The sequence below is a fragment of the Ornithorhynchus anatinus genome, chromosome 15, assembly GCF_004115215.2.
Source record: "Ornithorhynchus anatinus isolate Pmale09 chromosome 15, mOrnAna1.pri.v4, whole genome shotgun sequence".
Classification (NCBI taxonomy): domain Eukaryota; kingdom Metazoa; phylum Chordata; class Mammalia; order Monotremata; family Ornithorhynchidae; genus Ornithorhynchus; species Ornithorhynchus anatinus.
The window spans coordinates 5,534,504-5,556,523 of NC_041742.1; the positions used below are offsets into that span (position 1 = coordinate 5,534,504).

Below are 22,020 nucleotides of genomic sequence, written 5' to 3' on the forward strand. Positions count from 1 at the left end.
ATCAGTTGCATCTCAATCAGGCTAAGATACTGATTCCAATTCCCCAAGGCAGTGTTCGGGAGTAGATCCTTTATTATCTATCAATGATGAACTGTATTTATGGAGTGCTTACTCATTGCAGAGCACTGTACTAAGCACTTAAGGTTTCTGCCCTCAAGGAGTCGACAATCTATTTTCCCCCAACCTGGAGAGGGAGTTCAATGGGCAAAAATCTAGGAAGCTTCATTTGGATTCAAGTGGACAAACTTTTCTAAAATATTCAATTACACTGTGTGAATGTTCTTATATCGTAAATGATGCTCAATCTCTTTTGCTGCCATAAGAAAACAGTGGTTTGATACTCTCACTATGACATCAGAATTTAACATTTGCTCTGGGGATGAAGGGAAGGATTTTAGTCGTTTATAATGACGTACCTGTTCTAATGTAGACTGAGAAAGGCTGTAATTCTCCAGGTCGAAGCCTTGTTTCACTGCAAAGAAAATGGCACATGGCAGACCTTCAGATCTTTACCTTTTTTAAATGCAAGTTCAGCACTGGATGGCAATAGGCGATCCAAATTGAGCTCGGACCTTTACTGATGCCCTCTCATTCCACAACAATGTCTACAACTCTTCGGTTAAGAGTTGCCTTTTTCTATTACTAGGCAAAACTCCCAGGTAACTGGCTTGCTACATCATTTCAGTCTGCACGTGTCACTTTCAATCCACCTGAAGCATGAATTTGAGTTTCCCTCTTAGCTAGATCTCGACTTTGGAGGAAGTCACTCTTACCTTCCTCCAGTTTCAAAAAGGCCGATGAGAGAGGGCATACATCGTTCATGGGTAATTTGTAGACAATCAGCGAGGAATACCTGTGCGGGGAATGAAGGGTGAGGTCAATAGATCAATTGACTTAAATGCAGTAAAAAAAAAAAGGCGTTATTTATTCAGAGCCTACTGAGTGCAATGGCCTCGTGATGGAATGTGTGTGTGTGTGTGATAGAGGGAAGGGGACTTGCAGTGTGTGCAAATACAAATCCCAGAATACCCTGCCCCATATACACAGACATGGAGCCCTTTCTTTTGGATAGCACTGTCCTTGAAGACCAGTGAATTCAACTGAGATATTAATTGGCTGAAGTGATGACTCTCAAGCCCACCTTTAAACCAGGATACATGGGTCAACCTGAAGTTTAATTCTCACTGGTTCCCATCCCAAACTCTAGGGTAACACCATGGCTATCTATGATATGGCCTTATTAAAAACCTTATCAAAATGCCCCTTCCTCCAGAAAGCCTTTCTCGACTAAGCCTTCATTTCCCTTACTTCCCCTCCTGCCTGCCTCACCCTTGGCTCCTGGATCTGTACTCTTTCTTCACCCCACCTTCAGCCCCCAAGCACTTATGAATGTATCACGTAATTCATATATTTATATTAATCTCTGTCTCCCCGCTCCAGACATGCTCCCTATGGGCATGAAATGGGTCTACCGACTCTGTTGTATCGTATTCTGCTTAGTACAGTGTGCTTAGTACAGTGCTTTGCACAGAATAAGTGCTCAGTAAATACCATCGATCAATGGACTAAGTGACGGTTTACCTCTCCTTCCGGACCGCTTGGGGAAAGAGCCTAAGAATCTCGGCGTGAAGAGCCTCCATTTGACCAGGCTGCTTCGCTTTCATTTCCAGTACGTAATCTCTGCCAAACTTGCTCTTCAGGTGTTGGATGGAACCAATAAAGCTGGAGTAGAAGAAGGGAGGAAAGAACAGAAAGAAGATGGTTAGAAAAGTACTGTCCCCATAAGGCAAACATTCCAAAATTTGGCCATGAAGGGTGATGTTTAAAAGCCTGGCTGTATTTGATTGTGAAGTGGAAGCTTCAGAGGAATTGCTGTAGGTTACCACTTGGGCTTCAGGTGCCCTCATCTGGGGAGAGAGGAACAGTTGGGACCTTGGCTTTGTGAGGGAAAGGCTGAGACTGCACCCACCGTAGCTGTCCCGCCACAACGATGGCCACCCGGTCACACACGGCCTCCGCCTCTGCCATGTTGTGAGTTGACAGGATGGCGCCATTCTCCTTGCTTTTGCAGGTCGCAAGGATCATCTGCCTACACACAGGTCAGTTAAAAAAAAGACAAACACACACTTGTAATTAACCCACTCAAATTTAACTTGGAAAAAGAGATTTGAACTGGCACAGATATATATGTGGGTGGATATTAAGGAGAGACTCTTGGTTCAGCTGGTTAATGTCAGGGGAACCCATAGTGGTATTTTTTGAGCGCTTACTGTAGTCAGAACTATGTACTAAGCGCTTGGAGAATTAGCAGAGCTCAGCCAGGTTACAGAATTGGAGTCGGAGGGGGGGTAGAAAGGGCTGAGTGGGGAGTTTTCTGTTGGAAGCAGATTGAGGATGGATTAAGAATCGGGGGGAGCTTTAGGATAAATGCTATTCTATATACAAACAGGAATCAAGACACAGAGGAAGAAAAATACATTTCGTCAATGAAAATTTATAGGAACCAAAACAACTTAACATTTTTGGGTACAGCCCTATAAGAGGGGTGTGGGTGTTGAGAAAACCCATGACAGTGGTGCATTTTCCTGGACCCATGCTACACACATGCTTATGACCATGTTTTCGCATCAAGCTCTATCCAGAGTGACGAGGCTTGCCGGAAGCACATGTCCTAATTCCCCAGAGGCATTCTATCCATCCAAAACTCGTGTTATGGACAAACAGAGTACGCCTTACAGGGTCAGTTTAGGCCTCCCTCATGGAAAGAATTGAGTGTGAACTGGCAGTAACTCGAGATTCCACACTCTAGATTAAATTTGCTTAATGATAGCCAATTGCGTGGGCTAGTCCCAATAACATCTATTAGACAGTCCCTTTGAAAAAGTCTCACACTGTTGGAATAGACAATAATAATAAAAATTACGGTACTTATTAAGCAGTTACTATGTGCAAAGCACTGTTCTAAGAGCTGGAGTAGATAGAAGATAACTGTGTTGGACATAGTTCACAGAGGGCTCACAGTCTTAATTCCCTTCTTTTTTAGATGAGGTAACTGAGGCAGTGAGAAGTTAAATGACTTGTCCAAGGTCACAGACAGGTGTGTAGTGGAGCTGAGATTAGAACACAGAACATCAGACTCCCAGGCCTGTGCTCTTTCCATTTAAACCACGCTGCTTCCAGACTACTCACCACATTTGCTGCTGCCCTTTTGGGTCCATTCCAATCGACGGTTCATCCAGAAGAATGACTGTGGGATTTCCCAGCATGCTCAGAGCAAAGCACAGCTAAAATCATGATTATTATTATTATTAGTAGGACATTTGGTAAGTGCTTACTACATGTCAAGCACTGTACTAAGAGCAGGGGTAAAATAAGTTTATCAGATTGGACATACTCCCTGTGCCTCATGGAGCTCACAGTCTGAGTATGAAGGAGAACAGGTAATGAATCCTCATTGTAAGAATGAGGAAACGGAAGCCCAGGTAAATTAAGTGACTTGTCCAAGGTCACACGACAGGCAACCGATGGAGCCGGGGTTGGAAACCAGATCCTCTGACTATCAGGCCCTGGCTCTTTCCACTAGGCTACGCTGCTCCCTATATAGCAAGGCCCTAAGCAGAAAAGCTCATCAGGACCCATTTTTAAGTGCCATTTGTTAGCGCTTACTATGTGCCAAGAAAAGTACTAAGTGCTGGGTAGATACAAGATGATCAGGTTGGACACAGTCCATGTCCCATATTCGGCTCAAGTTCCTATTCCCCAATTTCCAGAAGAGGTAACTGAGGGATGGAGAAGTGAAGTGACTTGCCCCAGGTCACACGGCAGACAAGTGGCAGTGCTGGGATTAGAACCCAGGTCCTTCTGAGACCCAGGTCCATGCTCATTCCATGAGACAATGCTACTTTTCTGGTAGTAGACATGATAGATCCTTTCTAGAAGCAGCTTGGTTTAGTGGAGAAAGCACGGGCTTGAGAGTCAGAAGGACCTGGGTTCTAGTCCTAATTCCACCACTTGTCGGCTGTGTGACCTAAGGCAAGTCACTTTACTTCTCTGGGCCTCTGTTCCCTCATCTGAAAAGTGGGGATTAAGACTGTGAGCCCCATATGGGACAGGGACTGTGTTCAACCCGATTACCTTGTATCTACCCCAGTGCTTAGTACAGTGCCTGGCACTTAGCAAGCCCTTAACAACTACCACAATTATTATTGTTATTATTATTATCAACATTCCACTCTGAGCTTCTGTGGAAGCCTCAGAGCCCAACCTCAGCCAGTTAACTAGCCCCACAAATCCCATCTGATTGAGGAACTGCAAAGAGCAGGAGACGCACCTTCCGGTTTATCCCCACAGACAGTTTCTTGACCGGAACTTTCAGATGTTCTTGCAGTTCGAGGGCCTCGGAAATTCTGGAAGAGAACAAAGGAAATGTTTGCACACAGTCCAGGGGCCGGTGAAAACGTGAATGAACAACAGACAGCCAATATCTTTGGAGAAGCCACTCTTCATTGTGAAAATGATCAACCCGGTCATATTGACAAACCCTCTGAGGCACGGAAGAAGTGCTCGTGCTCCTTGGAAACTTGAAATCAATTAATTGACAGTATTTATTGAGTGTTTTCTATGTGCGGAGCACTGTGCTAAGCTCTTGGGAGCATACGACACAACAGAAATAAGAAGCTTACAAGATTACTGTACTTGGATTGGGTCACTCATGAATTAACTATTCAGCAAATTTGGATGGTCTGATAAGTTCACCAAAATCTTTAGGCTACTCCAATTGTATGGTTGGTAGATCACTGGTATGTATCAAGTGCTTACTGTGCACAGAGCACTGTTCTGAGCACTTGGGAAAGTACAATACAATTGACTCAGACTGTGTCCAATCCTATTATCTTCCATCTAACCCAGAGCTTAGTATAGTGCCAGGCACTAAGTGTTTAACGAATACCATTAAAAAGTACCTTGTTATGGCTGCGCTGGTATCTTCCTTTGTCATTCCTTTCACAGCTGCATATACCTCCAGGTGTTCTCTCACTGTAAAGTCTGGCCAAAGGGCTTCCGCCTGGGGACAGTACCCAGGGAATCTCCTCTCCTTATCTCCCCGCACACTCCCAGAAACTAATTCATTCTGTTTGAGTATCACCTACACACACACACACACAAAAACCCACAAAACTCTGAAATTCAGATTCCACACTTCACCCATTTTCACCCATCAATTTTCAAGAGAGATTTTTTTGCTGGGAGGCTTTTTGTCAATAGTCAAAAATAGGTCAGGAATAATCTAGAGGTACAAACTACCCCATCACTCAACATCATCAAGCTTCATGAAATGATGTCTTTATCATGGTTAATCTAGATGGAGTAAGATTACTTCTAATAGTAATAATAGTCAAGTGTTTATACTAAGTGCCAAGCACTGGGGTACTGGGGTAGAAACAAAATTATCAGATTGAACCCAGTCCTCGCTCCACATAGGGCTCACAGTCTAAGTAGAAGAGGGACCAGGAACTGAATCCCTATTTTACCGATGAGGAAACTGAAGCAAAGAGAAGTGACTTGCTCAAGGGCACCCAGCAAGGCAATGGCAGAACCGGTATTAGAACTCAGGTGCTCTGATTCCCCTGCCCGTGTTCTTTCCGTTTCCTAATAGTAGTAGTAGTAAAAAATATTTGCTGAGCACCCGTTTGATGAAACACACTGTACTTGGAGCTTGGGAATTACGAACGGAAGAATAGAGCATGGAATAAAATATAGAAGAATAAAGAAATAACATGCTCCCTGACCTCAAGGAACTTATTCTCTAACGGGGAGACAGCCGCAAAATTTATTGTTGATTAAAAAATAATTATTATGTTAATAGTAATGGCACTAGGGAAGTACACGAGGTGATGGTCAGAACTTCTTGTGAGATTTGATCCTGGGGGCTCTGAAACCACTCAAGTCCCCAGATCCTTCCTTCTGGTTGACCCACCTTCCCTGCAGAAGGTGCTGTTTCTCCAACAATCATCCTGAGCAATGTACTTTTCCCAGCTCCGCTGTGTCCTAGCAACCCCAACACCTCTCCTGGAAAGAAAAATAAAGGAAAATCAGTCACTTGACTGCAGGATAATCCTTCTTCAGTGGCAGAAAATCCAGGGTGAAATAAACCCTCACACCATCATGACAATCCCCTCTGATGGAGTCCACTACTTCCTAAAATGGAATTATAATATGGATGTAAATGAACTGCTGTCATCCCTGGCAAAGAACCAGTTGGAATAGGGTTGGGCATGTTAATATGGTGGAGGAAGCCCCTTTGCTATCTGCTTCTCCTAGTGAAACTGTCAGACAAAGATGGTACCTGGCTCCTTGCCCACAACGCCAACCCATCCCTTCCACCTCTTTGACTCAAAATTCCAGTCCTGAAACTTCACAACTGCAAGGAGTTGATTATAGTGATGGTGGCTTGTCACTCCCCAAAGGACTCTGATGATTTTGTCTGGCCAGATTTCCCCAATTTCAGGTTGAAAAATCCACCATGAATCCTGCATGAATTCTGTGGCCTGACCCTCATACAGAACCTTAGCCACTTAGTTGAAGGGGGTTTGCTTTTAGAACTTTTTCCTGTAATTTGGGACTGAGCATTTCCCCAACTTAACCAGTGCAGATTTTGGTGTGAGATTGATTGACGGGCTTACCATGGAACTGCCAAGGAGGGGTGGAGGGCGCCCCACTATCAGGTTGCTGGGACTTTGGGGGACCACCATTATAGCAGGGAGTGTCGACGGAGTCCCCCATCTAGAACATGCAATGAACTCCAATCCTGAGACTTAAGGATCGAGAAGACACACAGAGGAACAGACTCCAGTGCTTCTTCTGGAGCACGGAGCAGGGAAAATGGGGTTCATCCATCCGCTGGATGGGTCAAAGCTTACAGTCCTGAGCAGGCCTAGAAATGCCATCGGGGCTGCTCTCGCTAGCCCAGGCAAAATCCCTTAGATTTCAACATTACAGTTAGCCCTTCAGATTCTGGCAAAAACCTTGAATTCCACCTGAAAAAATCCCTTTTAAAAACCATACTTTTCACAGGCAGACCTGACCAGTGCCTTCACACCTTGTTTTACGCAGAAAGAGACATTCCTTGAAGCCACTTTCTTCTTTCTCTTCGAGAAGCAATTTCTCTTCTGGACTTCATATTCCTTGCACAGACAACTAGCGATGATAACTGGTTTCTGGAGAAAGAAAGTAGAAGCATTTGACTATCTGTTGACTAAACAGCCAGGGTCCAGCATTAGACTTCTGCATTAGACTCCTTTAAACACCTCTCCCTCAAGTTCCTCTCTAAAACCAAGAAAAATGAAAAAGACAACAATTGAACAATGCAAAACTTCAGAGTCTGCTCCTTATTTTTTTTTTTTTGGTATTTGTTAAGCACTTACTATGTCCAAGCACTGTTCCAAGCACTGGGTACAAGTTCTAAGCACAAAGTCATCAGGTTGTCCCACGTGGGGCTCACAGTCTTAGTACCAACTTTACAGATGAGGTAACTGAGGCACAGAGAAGTTAACTGACTTGCCCAAAGTCACACAGTTGATAAGTAATAATAATAATAATGTTGGTATTTGTTAAGCACTTACTATGTGCAGAGCACTGTTCTAAGTGCTGGGGTAGACACAGGGCAATCAGGTTGCTCACGTCTTAATCCCCATTTTACAGATGAGGTAACTGAGGCACAGAGAAGTGAAGTGACTTGCCCACAGTCACACAGCTGACAAGTGGCAGAGCCGGGATTCAAACCCATGACCTCTGACTCCAAAGCCCATGCTCTTTCCACTGAGCCATGCTGCTCCTTAAATTTTAGATAACTCAAAAGGTTCTCCCACACGAGGTGCATTTGGCCAATGTGAGAATTAAAAGATCCCATTTTGAAAAATTTAAATGGGATCAACCAACTTCAAGTTTCTTGAATATTTCTGGGAAAGTCTATTTTCAACTTTTCACCTCCTGAGCATCTGAAGAATCCAAGGCATTTGCCGTTCTTGCTCTTTCGGCCAAAACGTCGTCATCTTCTCCCTCGGGGTCTCCCAGGCTGGGATATGCACTGTTGCTTCTTGGGTAAATTCTGCATTGGAGAAGGAAACATCAGATGTGTCTGGGGCCCGTGATTTGAGTCTATACCCTGATCTCGAGCCTCATGATCTTGAGGGTTAATTTACATGATTTTAGGGCTGGTGTCAAGAATCTCTAGTTTTGCAACTGGAGTTTCTTGCCAAATCCGGGCTTTGGTACATTGCCTAGACTGCTCTGCTCTGGCTCTGACACAGACTGAGCACTACATATGCCAGAGTCTAGGAAGGTGTGGGTTCTTACAGAGGAGGGGGGGCAGGTCTGTGAAGAATTCAGCACCTAATTCAGAATTCTAATTCAGAAGAATTCAGCATGATGTGAAATCAATTCATCAATCATAGTTATTGATCACTTACTGTGTACAGAGCACTGCACTAAGCATTTGGGAGAGTACAGTATAACTGAGTTGGTAGACACAATGAGTTAAGGGTCTAGTGGGGGAGACAGTCATTTTCAATACAGATATAAAAAAAATTTATGAAATGAAATGACACATAGGACACAACTTGTCTTGCTCCTATTATACTTTACAGAGTTCTAACTGCAGTGTCCCTAGACCATAAGCCCATTTTGGATGGGGAATGTGTCCACCAATTTCATAGTATGGTACTTTCCCAAGTGCTTAATACAGTGCTCTGCACAGAATAAGTGCTCTATCAATACCAATGATGATGGTGATGGTGTCTTGCACACTTTAGGTGCTCAGAAAATCCAACTGATGCATCAGCTGAATGATGGGTGGGAGGATGCAGAGACACAGAGAAGACATTTATCGATCAATCGATGGCATTTTTTGAGCACCTTCCCAAAAGAAGGGGCCCTGTATTCACCCTGCAGTGTTAGACTGTAAGCTCCCTGGGGGTGGGAGAACATGGATTCGGGTCCTGCTGTGCTCTCACAAGCGCTCAGTACAGTGACGGACTTGCATCAGGGTTCTCAATAAATACCGCAGATTTTTTCATTCATTCAGGTTGGTTTTTCCCCTACCTGAAAATAGGATCCCTTGTCATCATTTTCTTCCCTTCCTTAGCCTCCAGGCAGCGCAGGGTAAAAAGGAAAATGAGGCAGTGGAGGCAGGGCTAAGAAAGATAAACAAGTCCGCTATATGCAATTCCACGGCTACCACTTAAACGTTATCGCAATAGCAGAAAGAAGTGGAAAGAAGGAGGTCAAGAGGATTGGTTGCTTGCACATTTGAGAGAAAAACCAGTCTGTTGCTTGAGATCAGAATCCAGCCATGACCTACGAACTTTTGATTTGACTGCAAGCTCGCTGTGAGCAGGGAATGTGACTGTTACACTGTTACATTATATTCTCCCAAGCGCCTAGTAGAGCGCTCTGCACACCGTAAGCACTAAATAAATATGACTGACTGACCTGTGGGAAGCCGGTGTGGCCTAATGGAGAGAGCACAGGCCTGGGCGTCAGAGGACCTGGGTTCTAATCCCTGCTCCACCACTCGTCTGCTGCGTGACCTTAGGTAAGTCACTTGAACTTCTCCGTGCCTCAGTGTCCCCTTCTCCCTAATAGGGATTCTATAACCATTTGCCCACCTGCCTAGACTGTGAACCCTACAGGGAACAGGGACTGTATCCGGCTTGATTATCTTACATCTACCCCAGAGTACACTGCTGGGCACAGAATAAGTGCTCAATAAATACCATTGTTACTAGCACTTGTTAACTTTGTTCCCTTCAATAGAAACCAAATTGAGTGATGGAGTCTCCCATCAGAAACGATGGTCAAACTTATGCCCGGAACTCCAGGACTGAGAATGTGCACTGAGGATTTGATGGTAGAGCTTGATGGTTGGTGAGCATCACCACCTCCTCTCTCACCAGTCGAGTTTGTTCATTCATTCAATCATATTTAGCGAGTGCTTACCATGTGCAGAACACTGTACTAAGCACTTGGGACAGTACAAGATAACAATAAACAGACACGCTTCCCGCCCACAATGAAATCACAGCCTAGAGTTCCCACTGGTGCCGGGAGCACAACGAGTGAGAAGGAAAGGAGAAAGTAAGATTATTGTCTGTAAAAAGGGGATTGAGACTGTGAGCCCCATGGGCTTCAGGGAGTGTGACCAATCTGATTGCCTTCTATCTTCACCAGCTTTTAGAACAGTGCTTAGCACATAGTAAGTGCTTAACAAATACATAATTTTTTTTTTTTATTTTTACAGTGCCCTGCACACAGTAGGAAAAGAAGAAGAAGGAGCAAAAGGAAGAGGAAAAGGAGAAGAGGAGGAGAACTAGAGGAGGAGGAGGAGGAGAATATTTCTTACAAGGGGCCAAGCACTGTTTTAAAAGCTGGGGTACATACAAGATCATCAGGTTGGACAAAGTCCTTTCCCATATGGGGATCAAAGTTATGATCCCCATTTTATAGATGCGGCAACTGGCACAGAGAAGTTAAGTGATTTACCGAAGGTTATACAGCAGACTCATGGAAGAGGTGGGATTAGAACCCAGGTCCTTAGGACTACCAGATCCAGAATCTTTCCACTAAGCCATACTGCTTTCTCAGTAAATCCTACTGATTGGCTGGCTAGCGGCAGAACCAATAGACTGTGAGCTCCTTGGGGTACATTTGATTGCCTCTTTTCTATTTCCCAGCTCTTAGTTAAATGCTCTATGCAGAGTAAGCATTTAATAAACACAATTACTTCTACAACTACAGAGAAGCAGCATGGTCTAGTGGCAAGAATACTGCCTTGGGAGTCAGAGGACCTGGGTTCTAATCCCAGCTCCGCCACCTGTCTTCGGTGAGACCTTAGGTAAATCACTTCACTTCTCTGTGCCTCAGTTCCCTCCACTGTCAAATAGGGATTAAGACTGAACTTCATGTGGAACAGGGACTGTTCAAATCTGATTATCTTCCATTTCCTTCAGCACTTAGTACAGTTCCTGGCATAGAGTAAGTGTGTAAAATACCATTTCAAAGATACCCTAAGGACCCAGGTCTCTTGGCTCCAAAGGCATATTCTTTGCCCTGGAGCCCCAGAAGAGCTTTAGTGTAGAGAACAGCAGAGAAAACCATAATACGTCTGTTGCAAGCATACACCCGAAAGCTGGGAAGCATCTCTTTACTACCAATAACAACAGGAGAAAATAGTCACTGTTTTCACTGTAGGTATCATCGTTCAGGTTTGGGGGTTCCAAGTACATAATGGCGAGCTGCCAAAACAAAAAACAAAACAGAACAGAATAGTAGAAATCACATTCCATTTCCCTTCACATGTTCACCCCCATTCTTCAGTAATAGGAAATCTGAGCCAGCGCAGCTGGGGTCCCTCAGGGCAATTTTTAAAACTGAACCCCACCCCCGAGCTCCCAGCACTTATGTCCAAATCCCTATCCTCTGCCACTTCCTCTCACTGTGAGTTTAATGTTTTAATCCGTCAACTGTATTGCTTGAGTGTTTACTGTGTCCAGAGAACTAAGTGCTTGAGAGGGTACAGAATTGGTAGATACGTTCTCTGCCCCAAATGAGCTTAAAGTCTAAAGGGGGAGACAAACATTAAAAGAAATAAATTTCCGATATGTAAGTGCTGTGGCGCTGAGGTAGGGGTGAATAAAGTGTGCAAATCCAAGTGTGACTTGCAGTCTTAATTTAATACACTTAGTCTTTATTGAATGGTAATCTCCTTGAGGGATGGGACTCTTTGAGGGACTCATACTGCACTGTTCTCTTCCAATTGCTCAGTACAATAAATACCACTAATGGATTAATCGGGCAGGGCGACTAATCCATACTCCTAAACCCCCCAGACTTAAGCCCTGATGGATGCCGGGATTCCATGCCCTTTTGGAAGATTGGTTGGGGTAGGAGACAGGGCTGATCTGCTCTTGAAACAATTACGCCAGAAGGAATGGTAATGGTATTTCTTGAACGTCCACTGTGCTTTGCTAAATTCAATGAATGTAATCTCCTTGTGGACAAGGAATGCATCTGGTGCTTCTATTATACTCTCTCAAGTGTTCATTGCAGCTTTCTGTACCCAGAAGGAATGCAAATACTCAAACCCAAGTACTCCCTTCTCAGCAGACTCCTAGCGCCATTTCTTGGCCCAACACCTACTCCCAGAAGCCACTGGTTTGGAAGTTGCCACTTTTGCACCTACCTGAAGGTAGAGCAGGAATTGGCATTCATTAATCATAAGCATCCAAACTCAACTGACTGAGCACCTATAGTACACAGATCACTGTACTAAGCACTTCAGAGCAATCAAGCATGGCCCAGTGAGAGAACATGCCTTGGAAGTAAGAAGGATTTGGGTTCTAATCCCAGCTCAACTATTTGTCTGTTGTGTGACCTTGGGCAAATCACTTCACTTCTCTTTGCCTCAGTTACCTCCTCTGTAAAATGGGGATTGAGACCCATGTGGAATAGGGAATGTGTTCAACCTGATTTGCTCATATCCTCCCCAGTGCTTTCTACAGTGCCTGGCACATAGTAAGCGCTTAACAAATACCACAATTGTTATTAACTCATTATGGGCCGGCTTGTCGATCTTGGGCAGGCAGCATATTCTGATCCTCGGATCAGTGTTTTCCAATTCCCGGACAGATGGAAGGATTACTTACGTGGAAGAAAAAGATCGTGCAGCCAATCAGTGTGCAGAAAGGAACCAATATAATGCAAGACAGCATGAGGGCTGAAGGGAAGTTGAATTGCAGGAAGAGCATAAAAGAGAACAGAGAGATCTGAAAGGAAGGACGTGACAAAGAGATATCACCACGCACGAATCATGTTCCATTTGGAGAATTTTCTTACACCGCAGAGTAAAATGAATTTGTTGGAATTCATTATATAGCTCTGGTTATAGCTCTTTTTCCAATGTGGCAGTCATATCTTTCCAGAGGTGGCTGGTTTTACGGGCACATCAAGAACATCCCCTATACAGGTTCTATACTATACTGAAATTCATGTACGGGGAAATATTCTTCAACTATATCCACACATGCAAGGATATGGCAAAAGTACCCCTCTGTAGAATGGGGAAGAATCTCCCTGCTCACAGCCATCCTTCTCCCTGAAATCCTAATTAATCAGTGGCATTTACTGAGTGCTTACTGTGAACAGAGTTAGGGAGAGTACAGATAACATCCTTGTCCACAAGAAGCTTACAGTTGACAAGGACCCCTCCCTTCATATGTCTCAATCCATCCATCAATTGTATTTATTGAACGCTTACTGGGTGTCGAGCGCTGTACTGATAGCTTGGGACAGTACAATATAACGATATGACAGAGTTGGTAGGCACATTTCCTGCACACACCGAGCTTACTGTCTAGAGGGGGTAACAGATGTTAATATAAATGAGTTACAGAGCTGTACCTAAGTGCTGTGAGGCTGATGGAAGGGTGAAGTAAGGGAGCAAATCCAAGTGCAAGGTGATGCAGAAGGGAGTGGGAGAAGACAAAATGAGGGCTTAGTCTGGGAAGGCCTCTTGAAGGAGATGTGGCTTCAATAAGGCTTTGAAGGTAGGGAGAGTAATTGTCTGTTGCAGGTGACTATATCTAACAGACCGCCACTGTCCCCCCAACTTCAAAGCCTTACTAATATCCTATCTCCTCCAGGAAGCCTTCCCTGACTAAAATCTCCTCTCCCAACCCTTTTCTTCCTCCTGACTAAGTGGCCTTTGCATGTGAGTCCGCATCCTTCCCCTGCTACTTTATTGCTTCCCTACCTCTAATCTATTTTCATGTCTCCCTCCTCCAATTGGTTGTAACCTTCAGGGCAAGGATCACGTCTACCAACTCTCCCGTCCTCTTCCCAATGCTTCCAGTGCTCTGCACACTTTAAGTGCTCAATAAATACCACTGACTGCTTGACGGATACAAGAGCCTCTCCGGTACCTCGGTTTCCTCAAATGACCTATGGGAGACTGGACTGTGAATCGTACTTACGACAAAGAAGCACAGACACCAGAAATCACTACTACTCCTCTTGCGAGACATGAATGAAACCACATACATGAACATCACTATGGAAGCTGTACAGCCAATAATGCAGGCCACCTGGAACAACAAAATGGAAAATGAGTATCAGCCACTCTAGTAAGCTCTGTTTTTCTTTTTTTAAAATGGTATTTGTTAATCACTTATTGTGTGTCAAGCACTGTTCTACAATCTGGGATAGATATAATCAGGACAGACTTGGTCCCTGTCCTACATGGAGCTCAGAGTCCAAGTAGGGAGGGAGAAAAGGTATTGAATCCCCATTTTGTAGTTGAGGAAATGGAAGCCCAGAGAAGTCAAGTGACTTGTCCAACATCACACAGCAGTCAAGTAGTAGAGCTGGGATTAGAACTCAGATCCTCTGGCTCCTAGGCCCGTGCTTTATCCGCTACACCACCATGTCTGCCCTTGAGGACAGGGAACCTGTCTGCCAACTCTGTTATAATGTACTTCCAAAGCACTTTTTACAGCTCTCTGCACCCAATAAGCTCTCAGTAAATTCCACTGATGGACTGATGGAACGGATAGTCGCATACTCTCCAGAGGAGTTGCAGCAAGTTCTAGGCATTCTCAAACACAGTGTTGCAACTCCAAAGTCATAAACCTGTCCTACCAAGGTGAACATTTCTGTCAAGTGTTAAGAGATTGTATCTTTAGGGAGCCTATTTCTCCAAGGGTTTCTGCTCACAAAGAGGGGCCTTTAATCTCGCCATTACCAGTGTAAAGATGATTCGAGTTGGCAGCATCATCCTGTTCAGTGCCAAAAAGTAGTTAGGTGCTGACATGCACAAGAGGATGACCAGGTTCAGGGGCATGTCCACAGCAGCCTGTCCAAACCAGTAGGCAGAAGGGAAGAGTCCTGAGAGATGCAGCCGGGAACGGATTTTTAGCTGAAAGAGAAATGAGAGAGAGATGTGGAAAAGGCGTTCAAGAAGAATGATGGGATTAAGTGAGCATACGTACTAAACATCAGGACACAGTCCCTGACCCCCACCTCGGGGCTCTTGAAGGGAAAAGACGGACAGGAACAATCTTATACCCATTTGGTATGTGAGGGAACTGAGACCCTGAATGGATAAATGACTCACTCCAAGTACCACAGCAGGCCAGGGGCAGAGTTGTGATTAGAACTCAGGTCTTCAGGCTCCAAAACACCCAGTTTGTTAATTAAGCCACAATTTCTTTTCAAGGTTTGGTTTTATTTGATGAACTTTTGTCAAGAACTCTTGGCGATATGGAGAGCAGAAGGCACAAGCTGATTTAGATGGTCAGTTACACATCAATTATCTCATTTGATCTTCAAAAATATCCCGATGAGATGGGATGAAGCTGTTATAATTACCCCCATTTTACAGAGGAGGACCATGAGGCCCAGAGAGGTTAAGTTACTTGCCTAAGGCCACTTAGTGGAGCTGGGACTAGAACACAGGTCTCATGTCTAGTAGAATGACAGGATTTTCAAGAGTTTAAGGTGGGACAGGGTTATCAGATCAGAAACGGTCCTCATATCCACCACAATGTAAAGAGGAGGAAAATCAGGTATTTAATACCCATTTTACAGATGAGATAACTGAGGAAAAGGCCAAAAATAGTATGTGTGTGAGGCAGAGGGGGAAAGAATGGTCATGGGGAAGAAGGGAGAGGGGAAAAGTCTGGCAAGGAAGGGAGAGAAAGAAAGGAGAGAAAGAACCATAATGGGAGAAGGGGAGAAACCCTTTGGTTGCAAAAAGGTCCTGGACGTTTGGAAAGCTTGAATGAGCACCGATCCGTTAGAAAAACCTACTTCCGATTATATGAAGTCAGTTATCTTTTTAAATTGTTACCTTACAGTCACCGATACTGCTCATTCCAATATAAGGAGAGATGCTTGCTGCCAGCAACATCCAGAAAAATGAGCTCTCAAGAGTTCCAAATCCCAAGTAAAAATCTCTCTGAAAAAGGGAAATACAATGTGAGCTGACAGTCACTCCTGGAGTTCTTGCCAATGTGGGAAGGGAATGGAGGGTAGTTCCACGTGAAAAACAGCAGAGACCATTTATTAGGCCGAAATCTAAACAGAAGTCACTTCTAGTTGAAACGTACATACCATAGTATTCAACAGTAGAGATATGATAATTTATTGTGAGCAGGGAACATCTTGACCAATTCTATTATACTGTATTTTCCCAAGTGCTTAGTACACTGCTCTGCACAAAGTAAGCCTATAATAAATACCATTAATGATGATAATAACTGTGGTGTTTGTTAAATTCTTACTATGTGCCAGGCACTGAGGTAAGTGCTGGAGTAATCAATCAATAGTATTTATTGAGCACTTACTGTATGCAGAGCCCTGCACTTGAGAGAGTACAATTAGGAGACATGGTCCCTGTCCTCAACAAGCTTATAGTCTAGAGGAGGACACAGCCATTAATATAAATTATGGATATGTACATAAATGCTGTGGGGCTAGGGGGAGGGTGAATAAGCGGTGAAAATGCAAGTGCAAGAGTGAAGCAGAAGGGAGTGTGAGAAAAGGAAATGTGGGCCTAGTTGGGGAAGCCCTCCTGAAGGAGATGTGCCTTCATTAAGGCTCTGAAGTTGGGGGGAGTGATGGCCAGTTGGGTATGGAGAGGGAGGGAGTTCCTGGCTGGAGGCAGGATGTGGGTGAGAGGTTGGTGGCAAGATAGATAAAATAGAGGGACAGTGAGTAGGTTGGCTTTAGAGGAGTAAAGTGTACGGACTGGATTGTTCTAGGAAATCAGGGAGGTGAATAAGAGTGGGGGCAAGGTGATTGAGAGCTTTAAAGCCCATGGCGAGGAGTTTCTGTTTGATGCAGAGGTGTACAGGCAACCATCGGAAGTTCTTGGGGAGTGGGGAAACATGGCCTGAATGTTTTTGAGGAAACTGAGGGAACGAAGTTAGGAGATTTGCCCAAGGACCCTAGTGGTGGAGTTGGGGTTAGAACCCAGGTTCTCTGACTTCTAAACCCACACCACTTCCCCTCAACCAAGAGAAGGATAAGGCCGAGTTGCCTCATACTCACCTCTACAAAATTGCTTCTCTGGATTTGAATCTGTTCGGTAGAGTTAAGAATCCCAAGTAACGCATTGCTGATTATGTTGATGAGGACAGCAAAGCAATTCATCCTCTTGGTATGACATACGGCTGAGAACCTGTAATCCTGAATATGGGGAAGACAAAATGTCAGTTCCGGAGGATAGGTGAAACGAACACAAATATAAGTGTTGGACTGCTCTAATCCTTTTCCATCATTGTGGCCATTTTGGTCTTATTTAGAATCTCACTAAATCAATCGATCAATGGTATTTATTGAGCGTTTACTGTATGTCAGCGCTTGGAAGAGTACAACAGAGTTGGTAGACATGTTTCCTGCCCAGAGTGAGGCTACAGGCTAAATATTGAAAACATTTCCTTAATTTCCTTGCAAACCCCATTTATTTGGACTATATAATGACCTACATGGCCAAATGGCTAAGGCTTTAGACTTGAAATCCAAGGGGATCTAGTCTTCTCTGACTAACCTCTCATCTTCCCAGCCTGTTCTCCCCTACCTTCTGTATCATCTTATGTACTAAAATCCAAGACCTCTAAATCCTTTGAACTCAACCTCACAGCACTTATGTACACATCTGTGATTTATTTATTTATATTAATGTCTGTCCCACCCTTTAGGCTGTAAACTCGCTGTGGGCAGGGAATGTGTCTGCTTATTGTTGCATTGTACTCTCTCCAATGCTTAGTACACTGTCCTGCACATAGTAAGTGCTCAGTAAATATGGCTGATTGACTCACTGACTTATCTTTACACCCTGTTGCTTCCCTCTACTTGTAATTTATTTGCATGACTTTCTCTTCTGCTAGATTATTAGATCCTTGAGGGTAAGGATCATGTCTACCAAATCCATTGTACTTTCCAAAGGGCTTACTATGGTGTTCTGCACATTGTAAGCACTCAACAAATACCACTGATTCACTGAGGGAATCTTTTTTTTAACGGTATTCATTAAATGCTTACTGTCTGCCAAACCCTGCACTAAAGCGCTGGGGTAGACACAAGGTAATCAAGTCGGCATGTCCCTCATGGGGCTCACAGTGATAATTCCCATTTGACAGCTGAGGTAATCAAGGCACAGAGAAGTGAAGTGACTTGCTCAAGGTCATACGGCAGACAAGTGGAGGAGCCGGGGTTAAAATTCAGATCCTCTGACTACCAGGTCCATGCACCTTCCACAAGCCCATGCATTTTTCTTGGTCAAGTACTCATTCATCCATTCATTCAATTATATTTATTAAGCATTTACTGTGCGCAGCGCACTATACTATGCGCTTGGGAGAGTACAATACAATAAACAGATACATTCCCTGCCCACAACGAGCTCACAGTCTAGAGAGGGGCAGTGGTATGGATTAGTTTGTGTGGCCGTAGTGCAAATATTGAACTGGAGGGCATGATCTCTTTGGAATGAGAACAGAGAAAAACTCACCATTTCTTGCCGGGATACTACAATTGCCCCATTGTGTGAGGGATCATAGGTGCCATTTTTACTTGCAAAATCATCTACGTCCAACATTATATTCTGCCGCTCAAGAGAGTGTATAAGATCTTCAATAGGGGAACCTATGGTCAGAACATATAAACCACCATCATTATACCCTCAGGGTTACCTTGGTCAATATGCAGAGAGGCTGGTCCATTCATGTTTGAAAAAGGTACTTGCAAAGTCACTTTCGTTGTTGCCTCAGCTGTTCGGGGAGGAAGGGTTGAAAGGAGTCACCTCGCTAAAACACCCACAGGTAGAAGTATTAAAAGCCCGCCAATGGGGCATTAGCTAAGCATTTCCAAGTGCTTAGTACAGTGCTCTGCACAAAGTAAGCGCTCAATAAATACTATTGAATGATGAATGAATGAATGAATTTGAAAATCCCAAGCCTGGGAGTCAGAAGACCTCACTAATTCATTCCCATGGCTTCGATTCCCACCTCCATGTGGATAATAATAATAGTAATAATAATTGTCTTTGTTAACCGCTTACTGTATGCCAGGCACTGCACTAAGTGCAGTGCTAAGTACAGTGCTTTGCACCTAATAACTCCTCAGTAAATACCACTGATTGATGAGAGCTTACATATGGCCTTTTGGAAAGAGCACAGGGCTGGGAGTCAGAACACTTGAGTTCTAGTCCTGTCTTCCCCAGTTGTCTGCCACATAAATTTAGCCTCAGTTTTCTCATCTGTAAAATGGGGATTAAGAATCTGTTCTCCTTTCCCTTCCGACTGTTAGGAACAGGGACTGCATCTGATCTGATTACATTTCATCTACCCCTGAGCTAATCAGTGTTTGGGATATAGCAAGCAATTAGAAAATACCACAATTATTATCACGTCAAAAAGAGGACTATAGCTGGGGAGAGCAGATAAAAATAAGAGAAACAGTCCCTACCCTTACAGTTGAATGGAAAAACAGATTATCTTCTGTTTCTGGATTCATATTTCTCAGTTTCACCTTTCTTTATCTGTCTTTCTGCCTTCAGTCTTTTTTGTTACTGCATGAATCTATCTTTATCACTCTGTTTCTTTTATCTCTCAGATCGATCTCTATTTTTAATAATTCTGGTATTTGTTAAGTGCTTACTATGTGCCAGGCACATAGTACTAAGCGCTGGGGTGGATACAAGGAATTCGGGTTGGACACAATCCCTGTCCCGCACGGGACTCACAGTCTTAATCCCCATTTAACAGATGAGGTAATTGAGGCGCAGTGAAGTCAAGTGACTTGCCCAAGGTCACAGCAGACAAGTGGCTGAGCCAGGATTAGAATTCTGATTCCCAGGCCTGTGTTCTACCCACTAGGCCACACTGCTTCTCAGTTACTGTCGGTTACTTCTATTGCACTCTCCCAAGCGCTCAGCACAGTATTCTGACACAACAGCTGCTCAATAAATGCTACCAACTGAGTCTCCATTTTCTCTCCTGTCAGGTGAATGACTCGTGTAATATTTTCATGGGGAGAAGCTCAGAAGAAAAGGGGATAGAATGCTGTTTTTACACCTATTTGACTCACCTGTGTTATTTAAGATCAAGAGATGGGTGAGATGAGCATGTGGCTTTTGTCCAGAAGAAAGGAAATACAGACCAGGATTAAGTGGCCAAACATGAGGTTGAAAAAATATTTTCAGTAGTAAATGTTCCAGAATCAGCGGCAAAAAAGAAATCCCTACTATGAAAAATCTAAACAAAAAGGAAGATGAGAGCCTGTGAAAAATAATTTTCTTCTCTGTAGAAAGACAAGAGGATTAATGGCAATTGGATTTTACTTCACATAAATCCCTGAAAGCTGGGCCCCACGGTTGAATTTTTAGTTCATCCTTGATTTTAGTATGGAGGAAAATATGGAAAGAAACAAAACAAAAACCACTACATTAGCTTGGGAAGTAAAAAAGCAGAAAGAAACAAACTCATGAACCAAGTGTACAAAACTCTGGCCCCTCCGGAGGACGGGGACAAGGAAACTGTTAATTTTCATGCCAGACATCCTCTTCCAAATCTAGAATGGAATGACCCAAAGGCTGCTTTCAGTGAGAAAGGCCAAGAGATTTCAATGATCTGGAAAATTCCCCCCCAGAGTCAGTAGACAGATAGGCAGCATGGCCTAGTGGATACAACACAGTCCCAAGAGTGAGAGGACCTTGAGTTCTAATCCTGGCTCCCCCATTAACCTGCTGTGTGACCTTGGGAAAGAATTTCTCTGGCCCGTTACCTCATCTGCACAATAGGAATTCAATACCTGTTCTCCCTTTTACTTAGACTGTGAGCCCCACATGGGATCTGATTATCTTGCATCCACCTCAGTACTTAGTAGAGAAGCAGTGTGGCTCAGTGGAAAGAGCCTGGGTTTGGGAGTCAGAGATCATGGGTTCAAATCCCGGCTCTGCCACTTGTCAGCTGTGTGACTGTGGGCAAGTCACTTCACTACTCTGTGCCTCAGTTACCTCATCTGTAAAATGGGGATTAACTGTGAGCCTCACGTGGGTCAACCTGATTATCCTGTATCTACCCCAGCGCTTAGAACAGTGCTCTGCACATAGTATGCGGTTAATACCAACATTATTATTACAGTGTATAACACATAATAAGCACATGAATACCACAAGTATTCTTAATTTAAAAATGATCAGTAACAGCTCTGTGACCTAGTGGAAAGAAGAGGGGACTGCAAATAAGGTGTCACAGGACGGTTGGGTGAACTTGGGCAAACCACTTAAGTTCTCTGGGCCTCTATTTCCTCAGCTATAAAATGAGGATAATCTACACTTCCTCCCTAACAGACTGTGAGCCTTGTGTAGGTGGGAAAGAGACTGAACTGTGCCCAATCTAATGATCTTGTAACCTCTAGACTGTAAGCTCCTTGTGGGCAGGGCACTCTTGTATTATACTCTCCCAAGCACTTAGTCAGGAAATAACAATGATTATTTTCCTTCACACTCAATGATGTGGCACCTCATCATCACCAAATACATTATCAGTAACTTTAGCAAATATTGATGATAACCACTACTTATGTACATATCCTTACATTAGATTATAAATTATTTATTCATATTGATATCAGTCTACCCCTCTAAACTGTAAACTCATTATGGGCAGAGAACATCTACTAATTCTGTTGTACCATGCTCATCCAAGCACTTAGTAGAGTGCTCTGCATGTAGTAAGTGCTCAATAAACACAACTGATTGATAATAAAAAGGTCAGCAGCTCAGCCAGGATGCACAGGTTTTATTCAAGAAACTCTATAAATAGGGGGTGACCCAATCCCAATCCCAATCCCGTTGACCAGTTAATCCAGTAGCATGGGCTTGCTGTGACTCTACCCTACATTAAACCCTTGACTCCTCCAAAGATTTCAGCCTCAAGTTTGCTTTGCATCTCCAGATGCTCAAAT

At 43.8% G+C, this 22,020-nt stretch overlaps 1 protein-coding gene across 1 annotated transcript in view; it reads right to left on the reverse strand.

Annotated features, from left to right (window-relative positions):
- The window catches only part of LOC100078462 (ATP-binding cassette sub-family A member 9-like), a 54,185-nt gene that overhangs the window by 663 nt on the left and 31,502 nt on the right, over nt 1-22,020 (reverse strand). Inside the window, exons 15-33 of the mRNA XM_029080162.2 lie at nt 20,140-20,306; nt 18,563-18,696; nt 17,101-17,238; nt 15,899-16,006; nt 14,792-14,965; nt 14,025-14,135; nt 12,699-12,818; nt 11,205-11,288; nt 9,097-9,188; nt 7,984-8,104; nt 7,097-7,214; nt 5,975-6,066; nt 4,962-5,143; nt 4,331-4,406; nt 3,190-3,284; nt 1,970-2,089; nt 1,582-1,722; nt 774-853; nt 417-472 (exon numbers count right to left, since the gene is read on the reverse strand). Coding sequence (XP_028935995.1) covers nt 417-472; nt 774-853; nt 1,582-1,722; nt 1,970-2,089; nt 3,190-3,284; nt 4,331-4,406; nt 4,962-5,143; nt 5,975-6,066; nt 7,097-7,214; nt 7,984-8,104; nt 9,097-9,188; nt 11,205-11,288; nt 12,699-12,818; nt 14,025-14,135; nt 14,792-14,965; nt 15,899-16,006; nt 17,101-17,238; nt 18,563-18,696; nt 20,140-20,306 — 2,209 coding nt within the window. The remainder of the gene's footprint in view (nt 1-416; nt 473-773; nt 854-1,581; nt 1,723-1,969; nt 2,090-3,189; nt 3,285-4,330; nt 4,407-4,961; nt 5,144-5,974; nt 6,067-7,096; nt 7,215-7,983; nt 8,105-9,096; nt 9,189-11,204; nt 11,289-12,698; nt 12,819-14,024; nt 14,136-14,791; nt 14,966-15,898; nt 16,007-17,100; nt 17,239-18,562; nt 18,697-20,139; nt 20,307-22,020) is intronic.